Below are 16,113 nucleotides of genomic sequence, written 5' to 3'. Positions count from 1 at the left end.
AAAGCTGAGGGTAGCCCCTTCTGGGCAGAGATACTAGGGAAGGAGCAGCTGCGTTAAGACTTGTGCCCTCACGGGGAGAATCTGCTCAATCGTAGGAAAGTCAGTGCTTGCCTGTGATGAGGTTTTTTGGGGCGATAGCGGGGTGCGTGGGGTCCGGAGCCGACGACCAAGAAAGAATTCTTGAAGACATCTTTGGTGCGAAAAGGTGACTTTATTGAAGCACAGGGACAGGACCCGTGGGCAGGAAGAGCTGCCCTGGGACCATGAGGAGACACTGGCTTATATACTATGCGGTTGGGAGAGGTAAAGTCCAGGGGAAGTTTCCAGTGAGATTTCCACAAGCTAAAGAAGGCTCACAGGATACTGGAGGCCTCGTTCTCGTCAGGCTAAGGTTGTTTGTCCCTCTAGCAAAGCATTAGCACTAAGACAGTTAGGAGTTCCTAGAAAAACAGTTTACTCTTCCGGCCTCAAGCATTTGCCAATGGGCTGCAGGTTATAAGGAAATTAAGTTCTATCCAGGTCTCCTCCTGCCTTTGTTTCCCACATCACTGTGGAGGGGTGATGGAGACTTCGGTCCAGCAGGACTATGATCTCTATCAGTTAACCATTTGTTTTCTCCCTTTCCTTTGTTTTTAGGCAGTCAGGAGTGCCTGGGAAATATCACACATATCCCACCTGGGTGGGGGGCGGGGGTGGGGGGGGCAGTGCTTGCGGCCTGTCAGCTTACCTTAGGCTCCCTCATCACCTGTATCTTGGATTAGAAATTTCCATGAAGAAGAAACAAAAAAACAAAAAAATAAGAGAGAGAGAGAGAGAGAGAGAGACTTCCTTGATTCCAGCCTAGTGATGGATGTTTCCCTGCCTCACATCCCAGTGATGTACCGTGCTAACGGGGGATGGAAGAGGAAAAACAACTCACGGACAATACCGAGTGGTGGAGCCCGCCTGCTCTGTCTGTCTTACTCCCGCGTCACACCAGCTTATCAGGGAGCCCATAAAGAAGAGCTGTAAAGACATGGGGCTGCCCCATTTCCTTCCAGGCGAGAATTTCCCTCAGATCTTATCTCTGCCCGGCTCCGAACAGTAGGCCCTGAGACTAATCTTGGCTCTGCTCTGCCCCTTTGAACTTGTACTAGCTCGTCCCCTGCCGGTGGACCTCAGCTTTCCCTAATGCACCTGGTCCAACTTCTAGAAGCCGCTCCCGACTCCAGCCACACGGCCAACACCCTTGCCGAGCTGGTCCCCTCTTTCCCCAGGATGGGGCAGTCAGGCCGGGTGCCCCGACTGCTGAACCCCAAGCAGAAAGTGTTACAGGGATTCGGAGAAAGGAGAGGTCCCTGAGCAGCGTGGCAAGGGCAGCTTTTGAGGAAGAATGAGGGTCTGATCCCTCACATCGGAGTCTTGTGTGCTAGTTCAGGGCTTGGCAAATCGTGGCTCCGGAACCAGATGCAGCTTGCCACCTATTTCTGTAAATAAAATGTTGTTGGCACACTGTCAGAGTCATTGTTTCAGTGCTACAACAGCAGAACTGTGGAGTTGCAACAGACGCTGTGTGTCCTACAGACTCTAAAGTGTTTCCTATCGTGCCCTTTACAGAAAAAGGGGTGCTGACCCCTGCCTTAGTGCATCCAACCTCCCCAAGCGGTAAGTGATCAGAGGATCCCGGTCCAGTGAGATTGCTTCACCAGCACACAATAGTCCAAAACACTGGGAAAACACTCATCATGTCCCCACACCCCACGGCTATTTGCAATGCATCTTAGTGGATTAGAGGCTCCAAAAAGTCCTACGCAAAAGAAACTTGTTTATTCTTTAACCAGCATTTCCCAAACTTGTTTGATCTACCGAAGCTTTTTTTGTTCCCCCCCTCAGAATACCTCCTAACAATCTTGAGAAGCTAGCATTCTGTGGACGCCCCTGGTAAACACCAGTTAGGTGGGGTGATCCTGCACCGAGTGATCCAGGGCACGGGGGGGGGGGGGGGGGGAGGGGGGAGGGTCTCAGTCTGTCCCCACCTCTAATAAGCCAAACGACCTTAGCTGTATTACATACCCTCCAGGGCCCGCTTCCTTATTGGTTGAATGGGTTAATGTGGCTGCCTTATCTCTCTATCTCTTACAGGTTTTTCAGCATTCATGAAAATGGTGTGGAGCAAGGCCATAGTGGTGTCATTGATTTATTTTTAACTAGTTTTGCTTTGATACATTGTTTAGCAGTGACGAAGTGGAGAAAGCACTAAATCAAGGTTATGAGCTCTCTTGTCTGAGCCTTCCTCTATTCCTAACTGGGTTTAAACAACTTCCTTCTCCCCCGCAAGGCTTCAGTTACCTCACCCTGGAGTGGTTAACTTCTAAAGACCTTTTAGCTCTGAAATTCTGTGATTCTATTTGGTCAGATGTTTTCAACTTCCCTACGTATCCAAAACATTGGGGTCTCTCTCACCAAAGTTGAAGACTAAATCTCCATGGTTTTCTGGGGAGAGTGTCCGGGTTCAGCACCAGCTGTGAGGATGTGTTAACAAAGTGTTTCTGGTGTTGCTGACAGCCTAGGAGGCAGGGCTGATCCTTCTGGAAATGTCCACTTGACAATTCTCAACTTGACATTGGAGACTTCCTTTTCTTTCTCTTCCATTGCTCAAAGGCTGCTTTGCCCAAACATGAAGTTCAGACAGTTGGTTAACAGATTCGGCAAAACAAAAGAGCCGATGTAATGCCTGAAAGACAGTGGGACCAAGGATGGAGGGAAAGTTCCCCAATAGGCATGGGATGAAAAGGTTATAAAAGCAGAATCCACATAAAATTCCTTCTGGCCACCTTCTCTGTCATCCACCCCCCTCCCTCCCCCAAATGGTCATTTCCCAACTTCATCAACAGTCCTTGATCTCAAGGATTCAGAAGCCGTTGAACAAGAGGAGCTTTATGAAAAAGGTGAGAATCTACTGAAAAATACCCTCCTCGCCCATGAATTTAGGAAAATCCCAGAAAATTTTGCCTAGGTCAAAAGGTCTGTAGCATGATGACTATGGGCCCAAATGTGGGGGGATGATTTGAGGAATGGGGGTTGTGCCTTTTCGTTTCTATGGAGAAAACACCTGCCTATGGAGTCCTCCAGGGGACTGGAGGGGAGTGAAGGGGGACTCAGAATACCTCGGAGGCCACTGAGCCCATGCCCTCTGGTCAGCCGTTCAGCACAAATACTTACTGGGCGCCCTACTGAATTGGAAGTTCTCTGGGGACATAGTGATGTGGGTCAAACACAATTACTGCCCTAAAGGAGCTTAGAATCTTCTTGAGAAGGCAAGCCTCGTGTACGTGAATATGATTAAATAAATGTGTGCAGCAGGCTGAATGCTAACAGACCTGAGAAAAGGGGATGCCTAGCAAGGAGTAGGAATGATGGCTAAGAATTCGTAGCAATTGGAAGCCTCCTCTATTTTCAAACTCCCGGAAATGGAAGTTCCACGCTCTCCTAGGTGACCTCCGCCGATGTTTAATGAGTCCTTTCTTGCAGCCTCCTTTGAGTCATATACCACCTTTGGCTGTGGGAAATGCTTGACTTTCCTAGGCCCAAGGACGGCCAGCCTCTGTTTCCCCAGTCCATTTGCTTCCCTCTGTATAGGTGGAGGAAGGATGAAAAAAAGGCTGAAGTCATGCTGTTTCGTCCTGGCTCTCTTTCCACGAGGACTGAACAGCTTATTGTTCCATTCCTTGGGGGCCAGGGTGCCTCTCGGGGACAGTCAGACGGGCCTGAGGAGGAGACTCATCCCGGAATATCTTCCTCTCTACGTGGGGCAGCTGGTCTGGCTGGAGGCTCAGTTCCAGGAAATGCGTCATCTGAATCAAGGTGACCCCTGCTGTCCCTTCTGTCTCCTGAGCTGCACAGACACAGAGCATGCCGTGAGGATAACTGGGAACTGAATGCGATTCCCTGAGTACCCCACCCCCCAACCCCTACAACCTTCCGGGAACTTCCTGACACAGATGAATTGCAACTGAGCCCTTGGATTGAAAAGGATTGGGCCAGGCCTTCGAGGTCCTGGGTGTGAGCACCTCAGCCTCTTCCACTTGCTCCCGGAACATCTCGCCCTCTCTTCATCAGAGCTAAACACCTCGGAACACTCCCTTGAGGAGTACGGAAACCTAGCCGGAAGACGCTTTTGGCTGGGCCATGAGGCAGAGGGTGCAAATGTGGTCTGCTCCCCGCACCTGGTCCCTGTGCTCCTGTTGCCTGCTGCCGGCATGGCTCATGCATTTCCCATGCCCACCAACATCTTATGGCTTGCCATCCTCTGAAAGAGCTTCTCCTTCTGCCCGGGGGTGCCTTTGAGGCATAACTGATTTTCCCATTTCATTGAGAAACCAAGGCCAGGACCGGTTAAATGGCTCTGTCTAGAATTTAGCACTTTTACCAGTCGGGACCCCACCCAGTCCGGAGGGTGTCCGGTGGGAACGAGCACTCCCTCCTCGGCTCAACTCACAGGTCCTGTTTATCCGGAGCCTCCTTTGCAACAGGACGAGAGCCACAAGCGTGAGGGGGAAGAGCACCGTAGAGACAGGAGTCAGGATCCGAGAGATGTTTTTCTCTCCTGGAGAAGCCCTGGAGTGGAAGTAACAGGTGGGGATGAGAAGAGTGCAGGGGAGGGCGGGCGGGAGCTGGACAGGAGACCGAAGGCCATTCGGCCCTCGCCCCTCGCTTTACAGGTGAGAGCTGAGGTAAGGGAAGTCGGCTCCCCTTATTCCCACGGCGGGTTCGTAGCAGAGCTGGGACGGGAGCCCCCATCTTGTCCCTACTGCACTGAGTGTGAGGCAGGTAGGGGCCACTCTGTGTCACCGTGGGAAAGAGGACTGAGTGAGAGGCAGGGAATCCACCCTGGGCATGGGGCTCTGCCCCATGGTTTCACGGTCTTCCCCTGTGGCTTCAGCAAGTACCTCCCCTGTCTGGAGCTTTTGTTCCTCATCTTTTAAAAAAAAGTCCCAAAGGTTCCACCTAAATATTCTGTTACTCTTTTGTTTTGATCTTTGCTTGAAAACCACATGAAAACACTCAGGGTTTCTTAGCAAGGAGCCTTGAACAAGGGAGGGTCTGTGATGTTTATGGGCCTTGCCCTTTGCTGTCCTGAGGTGACAAAGGGAGAGAAGTGAGCAGGTGGGGGGGGGGGGGTGGGCGCAGAGGTCAGCCCAGGGAGGGGCGTGCCTGGAGTAGGGCAGAGAGGAGGGGCTGGGAGTTTACCTCTTCATGGAATACCCCTTGCCCAGGGGCCTCCTGGGCCCAGCTGCCGGGGCCTGGCTCGGTGTTGCTTGGGGATCGCTGTATCCAGCAGGCGTGTCTAGGTCCCCTTCGGTAGCTCCCTCCTCAGACGCCACCTGTATGCTGGAGGGCCCCAGGGTCCACACGCCTGCAGCTGGGGTAGTTCTTTCAATGGAGCCCAGGGCTTGGGGCTTAGCAATGGCTGTTGCTTCTTGCAAGATTTCCTGCACCCGTTTTTCTGAGACCAGAGTTGTTGGCCTGATGGTCCCTATGACCTTCCCAACTACACCCAGAGCTGTTCTGACCCTCTCTGCTTCTTCTTGTGGCCTATCGGCCTCAGTAGTTGTTATCTCCCTCCCTTCCTCGCTGGGCCTGCCCGAATCCCCTACCGAGCCGTTGGTGTCCCACACCCAAACACCTTCTGTCGTATTGGACATATGTCCGATGGTTGAAGCTGAACTCTCTGGAATGGGGACTGTTGTCCAGACAGAACTCTCTACCCGACTACCTGTCCCTAGAGCTGCTGCCCCAGTTGTTCCTGGGGTCTGCCTGCCCTCAGCGGAAGCTGTTGTTTTCCTGGTTCCTGGAGTCAGAGCAACTCTGTGGAATCCTGTTCCTTGTCTTTCTGTCATCCGGGAGGTTGCTGGGGTCCATCTGTTGGCCGCCGGTGTTGCTGTTCCAAGGGATGCCACGACGAGCTCACCCGCAGCCAGAGTGGGTGGGGGGACGGCGCTGGAAAGACCTGTCAATGGCGGAAGGAGACCGCATAGGAAGGCTCTCCCAGCTGCCTACAGGATTTAGCAAAAGATCCCAGGCTTAAAGTGTTTGCCCCAAGGAATGCATCCTCATTAAGCAACACAGTCTTGGGTCAATATGTTGGATAAAATAAAAATAGGGGAAAACCGGGTGGAATCTCTAATCTTTTTGCAAATGTTGACATTTTATGGTCCTTTCTCTCTCTCTCTCTTTTTTATGCCCGCAGTCTCTACTGAGATGTCCTGCATGCCCATACTGGCCTCTTTCCCACAGCCCACCACATACGGGTCCTCAAATAGAGCAGCCAATCTCAGCAGATGGTTAGAGTGACATTGAACAAGACAAATGCAATCCCAGGCGCTGCCTCTCTCCTCGTCTTCCACTGCCTGGGCGCCCTTCCCCAGGCTCTGGGTGCCCGATTCTGGGTCACTTCTCTGGAACCTGCCCCACAGAGCATGGGCCTCGAAGCTGTCAGATGTCTGCTAAGGGGCTCGGTCTCAGGAAGAGCCTCTTTTGTCCCGCATCTCTTACCTGCTCTGCTTGTCTGAACAAAGAGACACCATGCACCTAAGAAGCCGTATTATTCAATTCAACTTCTTGGAGTCCTCTCCAAAAACACATGCCACAAAATGTGGGGGGATTTGGGTGAGGTAGTCTGCATGCATTCATTTTGGAAGTGTTTCCTAATATCTACCTTCCCAAAGGTAATTTCTTTCTGAAATGAAAGCCTACTTTTTTTTTTTTTTTTAGTTTATTTATTTATTTTGAGAGAGACAGAGACAGAGTAAGCAGGGGAGGGGCAGAGGAGGAGAGAGAGAGAGAAAGAGAGAGAGTCCCAAGTAGGTTCTTCACTGCCAGTGCAGAGCCAGACATGGGGCTTCAACTCACGCAACTGTGAGATCACGACCTGGGCCGAAACTAAGAGTTATATGCTCAACCGACTGAGCCACCCAGGCGCCCCTGAAAGCCTACTTCTTAAAGTCCTTGCCCCACCCCCAGCTTTTCCTCATCGCTCCCCTCAGGTTTAAGGGCCTCTTGGACTGGACAGTCTTCTCCCACACCTTCTCCTTCCCAGCATTCCCCTCACCAGACTTGACGCACCCGCCGCCAGCCCGTACCTGCAGAGACGGTCAGATTCATGCTGAAGAAGAACATGTCGTTTCTCTTCCCAATGCCACAGCGGTAGCGGCCCACATCATCCGGGGACAGTTGGGACAGCCTCACCACAAACAAGCCTCTCTGCGGGAAGTCTGCAAATGTCACGCGGCCACGGTAGCCAAGATGAGCGTAGCCGGTGGTGGACACAATGGTGTGGCAGAACGACGTCAGGGGGCTGAGACGGCACCAGTACTTCCGCTCGTATACGTTGATGGCCAAGGGGGCATAATGGCACTGGATGGTGACAGTTCCCCCCGGCTCCCCAGACACCAGCCTCGGGCCCTTCAGTGCGTTTGCGTCTGCGGGCAGAGAGAGGGAAAAAAATGGTCAGAGGGAAGGGAGATTCGCGAAAGGTCACGGTGGGGAGGTACGAGCCCCAGACTCTGTCGGAATTAGGGAATAGGCCAGAAAAACACCTTCGTGAAAGTGAGGCGAGGAAGAATCAACATAGAAATGTCAGAGCTTAGCCCCTAGATCGGGAGCACCCCAAGATACGGAATGCAGCTGTATCCAGGGCCCCATGTGAGAGACAGAAATGCAGGAATACTCTTTCCAACTGTTAGCTGGCTCCTATCATGTGCCAGACTTTCTCCTACGAGTCCGTCCGGGGCCTGGGTCAACATCTGACAAGAGGGCTGCAGTCTGGTTGGTGGAGTGAATACACAAGAGATAGTTCGATGGTAAGAACAGGTTAGTGTGCTTTCCCCCCGAGCGGAGAGGGTGCCTGAAACACCGGTATCCCGGTCCACTTGGTGGGTACATCCCCAGACCGGTGACTGGGGATGTGTTCGCCCCCCGCATTTCCCGGCAGAGGGTAAACAACCACATGCCCCCAACAACGCACAGCTGAATGGGCCTGCGAACACACCCGCTTTGGTAACAGGTGGAAATCGTGGTTGAACCTGCCCACGGCCTGTTTACTGAATGACATTAACTCGCTCTGGGGCGAGCAGAAACAAGGCTTGTCGTGTGTCTCACTGTCTCTTCACACGGCCTCTGCTGCTTGATGAATCGCAGGCATAACCTCACTCGTGGTAACTCTCACGGTCTCCCTTGGATGGGGAAAAAGTCCAGCCTGGCCCAGGGTGGTAAGATCAGTCCAGTCCAACGACTGGCTGCCGTTCCAGTCTCTTTGCTCTACTCCTTCTACTCAAAACTGGTGCTTAGGCCCATCGGGGACTGGGTACAGAGGAACAGAGGGGAAGGTGAGGCAGAGAGTTGTGCTCTATTCGCCACGCTCTCTGGGCACACGGGCGGCCAGAGCTCTTCCTGGGACTTTTGCCTCCCAGAACTTTCCATGGCCTCTGGCTGCAGTTCCCTCCCGGCAAGAACTGTCTCTCCGACTGGCCTTTTGGGCCTCCCCCCCCCCCCCCCCCCCAAACCTATGACGGCTGGCCACCTGCCCTTCCTTTTGGGGTCACAGTCCTTTCTGGGTGGCCTTCGTGGAGGAGTCCCCAGGCCAGCTCCTTTCGGCAGGTTCCAGGAAACGCCTTTGTTCTGCTGTCAGGACAAAGCTGGGACATGGGAAAAACTCGCTGAGTGTCTTCCTACAGATTCCTTCTCTGAACTTGGCTGAACGGGAGGGGGCAGCGATCCCTCCTGTCTCCCCAGGCAAGTGGAGGAGGGCGCAACACATGGACATCTCTCTCCAAAGCGGCGCTCCCGGTGAGCTCTGCTGGGGGCTCACGATTCTTCAGACGGCTACACGGCGGGCTATTGCAGGGACAACCGGCTTTATAAGCGCTCTGCGCGTTCCTGCCCAGGCAGCAGAATATCTTGCTTTAGGCTGTGGGTACCTGGCGCACATCAACTCGGTCAGTGTCTTTAGAGCCTCGGAAGACAAGTAGGTTCAGTTTAATACCCAAGTTTAATATCCTGTTGCCCGTAGTGGCTACATAATTGCAAAGCCCAGCTCAAAATGAAAATGCAGAGCCCCTTGTTGCAAAATTATTAACCCCTTGTTCACCAGGGTAATAGCAGAGCATTAAACCCAGCCCTCTTAGCTCGTCGAGCTGGCCCTGCCTGTTGCGTATGTCCCGAGGTCTAATTCTAGAAGACTCAGGGCCATAAAAGCCACGACTATATCAATATTCACGGTAGGTGTAATTTCATGACGCATCACCAACTGTGCCGCTGTTAATCAGGATAAGTGGCAATTTATCATTGAGAGTCAAGAATATTCAGTTGCAAACAAGGACCATCTCAGGACAACATTGGTAGTGCCCTGATAAAGTGTTCGTGCCCTAGCTTTCAGGAATTCTTGTGATCCACTTGTGGCACACACGAGACAATCTTTGGTATGTCTCTTCCACAAATCGGCAGGGCGGGGCAGTCTGACCTCGCTGTAGAAAGCTGATTGAGGGGCGCCTGGGTGGCGCAGTCGGTTAAGCGTCCAACTTCAGCCAGGTCACCATCTCGCGGTCCGTGAGTTCAAGCCCCGCGTCGGGCTCTGGGCTGATGGCTCAGAGCCTGGAGCCTGTTTCCGATTCTGTGTCTCCCTCTCTCTCTGCCCCTCCCCCGTTCATGCTCTGTCTCTCTCTGTCCCAAAAATAAATAAACGTTGAAAAAAAAAAAAAAGAGCTGATTGAGAATCCTTAACCAGGGCCTCCTGGGTGGCTCAGCTCAGGTCATGATCTCATGGTTTGTGAGTTCAAGCCCCACATTGGGCTCGCTGCTGTCAGCGCAGAGCCTGCTTTGGATTCACTCTCTCTCTCTCTCTCTCTCTCTCTCTCTCAAAAATAAACTTTAAAAGAAAGAGTCTGTAATCAGCTCTTGCAATCAACATTTTTTTTCTTTTATTAATACCAAATTTAACTTGCCCTTAAGAACTCAGTAGATTACTGATCAGTAGCTCCTAGTTATACATAATTAAGGTATGTATGTTATATTATGTATAATTTGGAATGTATTTGGTATGTATTATATGTCATTTGGATTTTTTTTATTTTTTAATGTTTTATTCTTTATTTTTGAGGGAGAGAGAGAGAGAGATAGCGAGAGAGAACGCAAGCAGAGAGAGGGGCAGAGAGAGGGGGAGACAGAATCCGAAGCAGGCTCCAGGCTCCGAGCTGTCGGCACAGAGCCTGATGCGGGACTCAAACCCATGAACCGTGAAATCGTGACCTGAGCCGAAGTAGGATGCTTAATGGACTGAGCCATCCAGATGCCCCCATGTCATTTGGAATTTTTATTAGTCACCTATGGAAATTAAAGAAAGAGCCAGCACTTTAGATCAACGTGGTGCCCATCTGGGGCCCCTGATGCAGATTCTCTGCCCTTCAGTGGAGACAGATGCCCTGAACTCATTCACCCATCATTTCCCGGCAGTCGTCTGTGGCTATGGCTTCTCCCAGAGAGGAGAAAGTTGGGGGGGGGGGGCTGCAGATGTGGGGCAGCCATGGACCGGAGACCGACACTGTCTGAGAGAGCACAAGAGGTTTGAGGCAGGACAGAGGGAGAGTCATTGCACCTGCGATGGATGTCTTCCCTCTCCCGCAGAGGGGTGAGAAAGGAGTGAGTGTTTCCTTGGCCCAGAGGCGGGGTGCAGAGGGCAGAGAGACGGTCCGCAGGCATCTGAGATGGGGTCTTCTCTGTGGAGGGGTCAAAGCAGAACCTGGGGCAAAGGGAGGAGATGGGCCATCAGGGGACCATCTAAGTTCACAAATGCACCCACCAAAGAAAGAGCCAGCTCTAAACTCCTGCCAGGCCAGAGAGCTCCAGGCCACCCCAGCAAGCAAGAGCTCCCCGTCTATTGCCCCTCCTCCCTTTTGCTCCTGGGACCCTGCTGGGGTGACGAGCCCCAACTGCCAACATGGGGAGGAGGCAGAAGAGAGGAACAGAGAAGACGGCCACCGCGTCCCCCCTGCAGCGTCTTCCTGACCGTAGGCCTTGGGTAGATGATGGGGCATATCGTTGAAGGAAGATTAAGGGGCCAACCAAAATATTTAACTGCACACTTAGAACTTCAAATTTAGCATTCGAGAGTGAAAGAAATTCAGTCAGAACTCTCACCTACACTAATATGTTAACAGAAAACTCATGGGCCTGCCTGAGTTTTCATCTGGGGGCTTTGGTTTCTATGGAAAAATTTTAAAGGGGCTGGGGGGAGATTAAAATAAAGAGATGGTCTGGTTATAGTACAGAGTTCTTGCTCCTGTATTAGCTACCCTTAATTCATTAAAATTCTGATTTGTTTGGGGCGCCTGGGTGGCTCAGTCCGTTAAACATCTGACTTCGGCTCAGGTCACGATCTCGCGGTTTGTGAGTTTGAGCCCTTCGTAAGGCTGTGCTGACAGCTCAGAGCCTGGAGCCTGCTTCGGATTCTGTCTTCCTCTCTCTCTGCCCCTTCCCCGCTTGTGATCTCTCTCTCTCTCTCTCTCTCTCTCTCTCTCTCTCTCAAAAATAAACATTAAAATAAAATGCCGACCACAGCACATAGGGCCATTTGTCATCTGAGCCGGATCTATACCTGGCCAGGCTCACCACACCAGCCTGCCAGCACCTATTGGCAAGATTCTGTCTTTCATCCACCCGCCCTTAGCGCAGGGCATACGGTCAGCCCTCCATAAATGTATGTTGACTAAATCAGTAAATGCATAGATGTAAATTTTATTGACCCATCTCGTTTCTTTGTCAACTCCAAACTGTTTCATGTAGGACAGATCTGCACCTTTAAGTCCTTAGTACTGGGCCTGGCACTGAGTGTTTTTTGAATGAGTGGGAATGAGCCCTGTGCCTGCCGTCTTTTATACACAAGCCCTGGAACCCTTATCTTGCAAATGCAGCCGACTTTCAGCCATCAACTTGAATGGAAGAGAGCAGAGATAGTGGGCATAGCAAGACAGTGAGTCTTCTAGAAAAGATCAAAACAGGCATACGCCCTCTCTCTTGCCTCTCCCATTCCCCCTGGGCCTAGATCTGACCACTCCCTGGATCCACTGCAGGGCCTTGGATCCCCGGAGAGAAAGCCGGGGTATGCCCAAAACTTCCGTGGGAGCCCTGAACGCCACTGAGGGCCCGCCAGAAATCTCTGCAGCCTGGAAGGCACGGGGCTCATCCCGCAAGCTCTGAGTCTGGGCTGGGTTTGGGACTCACCTTGCAACAGGCACAGCGTGAGGAAGATGGGCAATTTCCATCCTGCCCTCTGCTTGGTGACCTGCAAAAAACACTGCAGTGGACGAAGCCTGAGAGGGTGCGGAGCAGGGAGACCTGGGCCGAGCCCCTTCTCTCTCCAGGACCTCAGTTTGCTCAGTGCTGCGGCTGGATGGGCTACATCCAACCAAGAGCAGGGCGGGAACTGCCCCCTCTGAGACCAGCGTGACTCCATCTCCCACTCCTAAGCACGCGTGTTTGGCCTGGGTCACCACCACCAAGGCTACAACGTCCCTACCCTCGGGGTTTCTGGGTTCAGAAGAGGTGGACTCCCCCTGTAGGATTCCAGCCCCCACACCCGCCTGCCAGCGTGGAGCTCCGAATTTGGGGCAGTCACAGAGAGTGGAAAGACCACACACTTGAAGCTTACACCTAGCCCGGAATCTGGGGGGGGGGGGGGGGGGTGTCAGTCTCCTCTCCAGGGAAATGAGCAAATGCGTAAAGGGGGTTGTTGCACAAGTGAAACTCGATTGTGTCGGAAGTGCTGGCAGTGTTCTCCATGCAGAGCAGCAACCTCCCTCTTCCCCCTTCCCCCCTTCTATTTTGCGGAAGGAGAATTGATTCCTTCAAGGGAAGCCTTCTGTTTCACTGGGCGTGTACCTCCGGTCAGTAACAAGGAGTTAAAAATGAGCTATCGGGGGTGGAGGGGGGGGGCGCCTGGGTGGCTCAGTCGGTTGAGCCTCCGACTTGGGCTCAGGTCATGATCTTAGGGTCTGTGGGTTCGAGCCCCATGTTGGGCTCTGTGCTGACAGCTCAGAGACTGGAACCTGCTTCGGATTCCGTGTCTTCCTCTCTTTCTGACCCTCCCCCTTTCATGCTCTGTCTCTCTCTGTCTCAAAGATAAATGAACCTTAAAAAAAAAAAAATTAAAAATGAGCTGTCGAAAAAAGCAATTATCTGCGTGACTGCCCTCGTCTGTCTCTTCTCCACAACGTCTAGAAAGCCCTCCCTGTCCTCCCGTCCACACTGATCTCCTTCTGCTCTGGTCTCTCCTGCCGGCCTGGGGTGGGACTTTGCGTGTCATCTCTGCCCCCAGGCTCTGGAACAGGATGCAGGATGGTGTAGGAGCACAGCACACAGCTATTGTGAACTGACCACTCCCGTCACAGACACCATACTGATCCCTACTCAACAGTCTTCCCTTGTCTGCTGATTATAAAGACAGAGATTGTACATTATACTTCATTTGTATTCCTCCTAGGGTTTTCAAGGATGCTTTTTGATTAATCAAAAATCTGTGCTTTGAATCTGTCTACTGCCTACAGTTCTTGGGACCTGTAAAAAAAAAAAGGCAAACTAAAGTTAGCCATCACTGTCTCCTTCCTCCTCTAATCCCTGCCTCACTAATGTTGAGGATTGGAGCAGATAGTCAGCGGTCTGGGCCATGGGCAGGAGACGCTCACCCACCCCCTCTGGCCCAACTAGACAAAGCCATGCAAGGCCGCTGGCCAGGCTGGGGCATAGACTGAAAGAGGAGAAAAAGGAATGGGGGAGGCAAGAAGTAGGAGGCAGAGAAGAAAAGAAGGGAAGGGAAGGGAGAGTAGAGGACACGAGGGTGGCAGGCTCCATGGGTTGGCCCTGGAGCTGCAAACTGTCCACCCCAGCTCGGCTCTGCCCAACCAGCGCCGCCCCCCCCCCCCCCCCCCCCCCCCGCCAAAGCCTTGGCTTCTCTATCCAGGTAGAGCCCCGAGACTGGCTGGGGTTGGAAAAGCCCTCGGGCTTCTCATGCCTCCTCCATGATGCCCCCATCTTGGGCAATGCCATGGCAGCCATAGGCCCTCTGTGCCGTCCAGAGCTTTCTGGCTGCCTGCCCTCCCCCAGTGGCTCTCCAGGTGTGCCTGCGCCTAATCTGTTTGTTTGATTAATGTCCACCAAGCCCAGGTTCCTAGGGCTGGTTTTCCCAACGCACTAGGTGCTGACACAGCACAGGTTGAGGTCAAAGTCTGTAGACCACACCACCCGCTTCCTCTGGAGTCCCCTGGGGCAGCAATCTCTAGGCAGGAGCAAAAGCCGCCTGGCCTCGGAGGGGCAATGAGGAAGCACAGAGTGTGAGATAAAAGGCCTCCAGGGTGCTATTAGCCTTGATCGAGGCTGAAAAGACTATATTGGAGGAAATGTCTCCAAGTCCCCCACCCTGCCAATGACCTTCAGAAAGCCTTTCTCCAGGATACAGAGGGCCCTAACTCAGCAGCCTGGGGCTACAGGCCTTTGTTATAATGCACAACATCTTAGGGGGTGAGGGCCACATGGTGGGGGGGCACTCTCATCCCCTGGTCCTGCCAGGAAGGACATCTATCTCCAACACAGGCTGCTCTACGACTCCCCGACTCCCCGGATCCCTACTGGCCACCCCCTACCCACTCCCCCATCCCCCCCCACCCCCTACCAGGCCCACTCCTCTCCTATTCCCTACCCCTGGGGCAGCTGACAAGAAAGAAATGAGCCCCTGTGGTACAGAGGGAAGTGCACAGAACCAGGACTCAGGAGCTTTTGCTTTGCCTGTGGCTGATGGAATGACCTAGAACAATGCATCCTTGTCTCCACTATAGCAGAAGAACTTTGTGGATCTCCATGTTTCCTTCTCTTTCTGACATTTGTTGGTTCTACATTACTTAGGGCCTCAAAGGAATCTTGCACTCTGGTGGGAGGGAGAGTTGAGGGGATCAGGAGAGCCGGGAGGTGGGAGGGCGATGTTGCAGCCTGGACCCCACAGACCTTTCCTGGCCCCCTGGGAGTGAGCCCGGCCTGCTGTGGGGAGAGCCCCTGAATGCATGCTTGAGAACTGCTGCAGAAATTCACCACCCCCCACTGGGAGACAGGACCCCAGCCTGGGGTGGGGGGGTAGGTGGAGGGGGGAAGCCGCATCTCACCTGTCCTTCTCCGGGCTTAGCTGAGGCTTCTCTATCCATCTCAGCCCAGAAGTAAAATCCACCCGGACTTTTCTTTTTCTCTGTCTCTTTGAGATGCTGGTGTTTGGACACCTTCTAGCGTCTTCCCTCTAACCTTGAGACTGAGAAGGCAGCACCGGAGCGCTGGAAAGCAGCTGGGGCTATAGCCCCGGAAGCCTCAAGTGCGAGACGTAGTTGTGCCCCTCGCCCCTCCACACCTGCAGCGAGTCAGGGCACATCGGGCCTCGGCTTCTAGTTCTTCTAGGGGGGAGCCAGCCCTGGCTCCTTGTGGTCCTTCCTGTCACTTACTCCTGAAGAACTCTTCCAGGGGTGGTGACAGTGGCATCAAAGAAAACACACGGATCTCCGTTCTTCCACTTCTCATTTCCCCTCCAGTCCAGAGCCCCAGATTTTTCAGGATGCCCCAGTTTAGCTGACCCCTGTAGGGTGATGATGAGACAATCTGGGGAGGGGAGAAAATTCAGGAGAGGAATTCCCCTATGGTCTGGCTGGGCAGCTGGTGCCTTCTGCTGTCCTGACCCCTTAGGCTCCCAGGGAGAGCCAGTTCGGGTCACGGACTCCCTGCTCAACTGCATGCCTGACAGTCGCTAATTCATGCTCCAGCCAAAGCACCGTCCAGGAAATGAGATGACCTCCACGGAAAGAGAGCACTGACACACGGGGCTCATCCCGAAGGAGGAAGGATGGCCGACAGGCTTAAACATAACCCCAACATTTTGCTTTGGGAAATATGTCATGGGTGGGCTCTTTTCCTCGTAAGGGATGTAATGCCTACCTCTGTTGGTTCTAAAAGAAGGTCCTCACCAGGGCCCCCAGAGAGCACCCTTGTGCCAGGTAGAAAGGACACGTCTCCTTTAGAAAAATCAAGGCGGTTGACATCTTGTTGCGCAAT

At 53.0% G+C, this 16,113-nt stretch overlaps 1 protein-coding gene across 1 annotated transcript; it reads right to left on the bottom strand.

Annotated features, from left to right (window-relative positions):
- Positions 1–3,439: 3,439 nt before the first annotated feature.
- On the bottom strand, positions 3,440–15,221 carry FCAMR (Fc fragment of IgA and IgM receptor). Its single transcript, XM_030302844.1, has 7 exons — positions 15,183–15,221; positions 12,256–12,328; positions 10,631–10,774; positions 7,122–7,460; positions 5,230–5,989; positions 4,478–4,596; positions 3,440–3,874 (listed from the first exon to the last, which is right to left on the bottom strand). Exons 1-7 carry the CDS (start codon positions 15,219–15,221, stop codon positions 3,693–3,695), a joined length of 1,656 nt encoding a protein of 551 aa, XP_030158704.1. The 3' UTR covers positions 3,440–3,692.
- Positions 15,222–16,113: the final 892 nt, after the last annotated feature.

This window comes from Lynx canadensis, chromosome F1 (genome assembly GCF_007474595.2).
Source record: "Lynx canadensis isolate LIC74 chromosome F1, mLynCan4.pri.v2, whole genome shotgun sequence".
In the NCBI taxonomy this organism is placed as follows: domain Eukaryota; kingdom Metazoa; phylum Chordata; class Mammalia; order Carnivora; family Felidae; genus Lynx; species Lynx canadensis.
Note: the sequence above shows the minus strand (reverse complement) of the source record. Positions and strands in the feature narration are given on the sequence as shown.

Bases quoted from the DNA above. Each gene is read 5' to 3' on its own strand.
- FCAMR (XM_030302844.1), bottom strand. From the start codon at position 15,221: ATGGATAGAGAAGCCTCAGCTAAGCCCGGAGAAGGACAG. The intron at 12,329-15,182 runs GTGAGATGCGGC...CGTCCACTGCAG, and splicing joins CTAAGCCCGGAGAAGGACAG to TGTTTTTTGCAGGTCACCAA. The intron at 7,461-10,630 runs GTGCAATGACTC...CTCTGCCCGCAG, and splicing joins AGGGAAGACATCCATCGCAG to ACGCAAACGCACTGAAGGGC.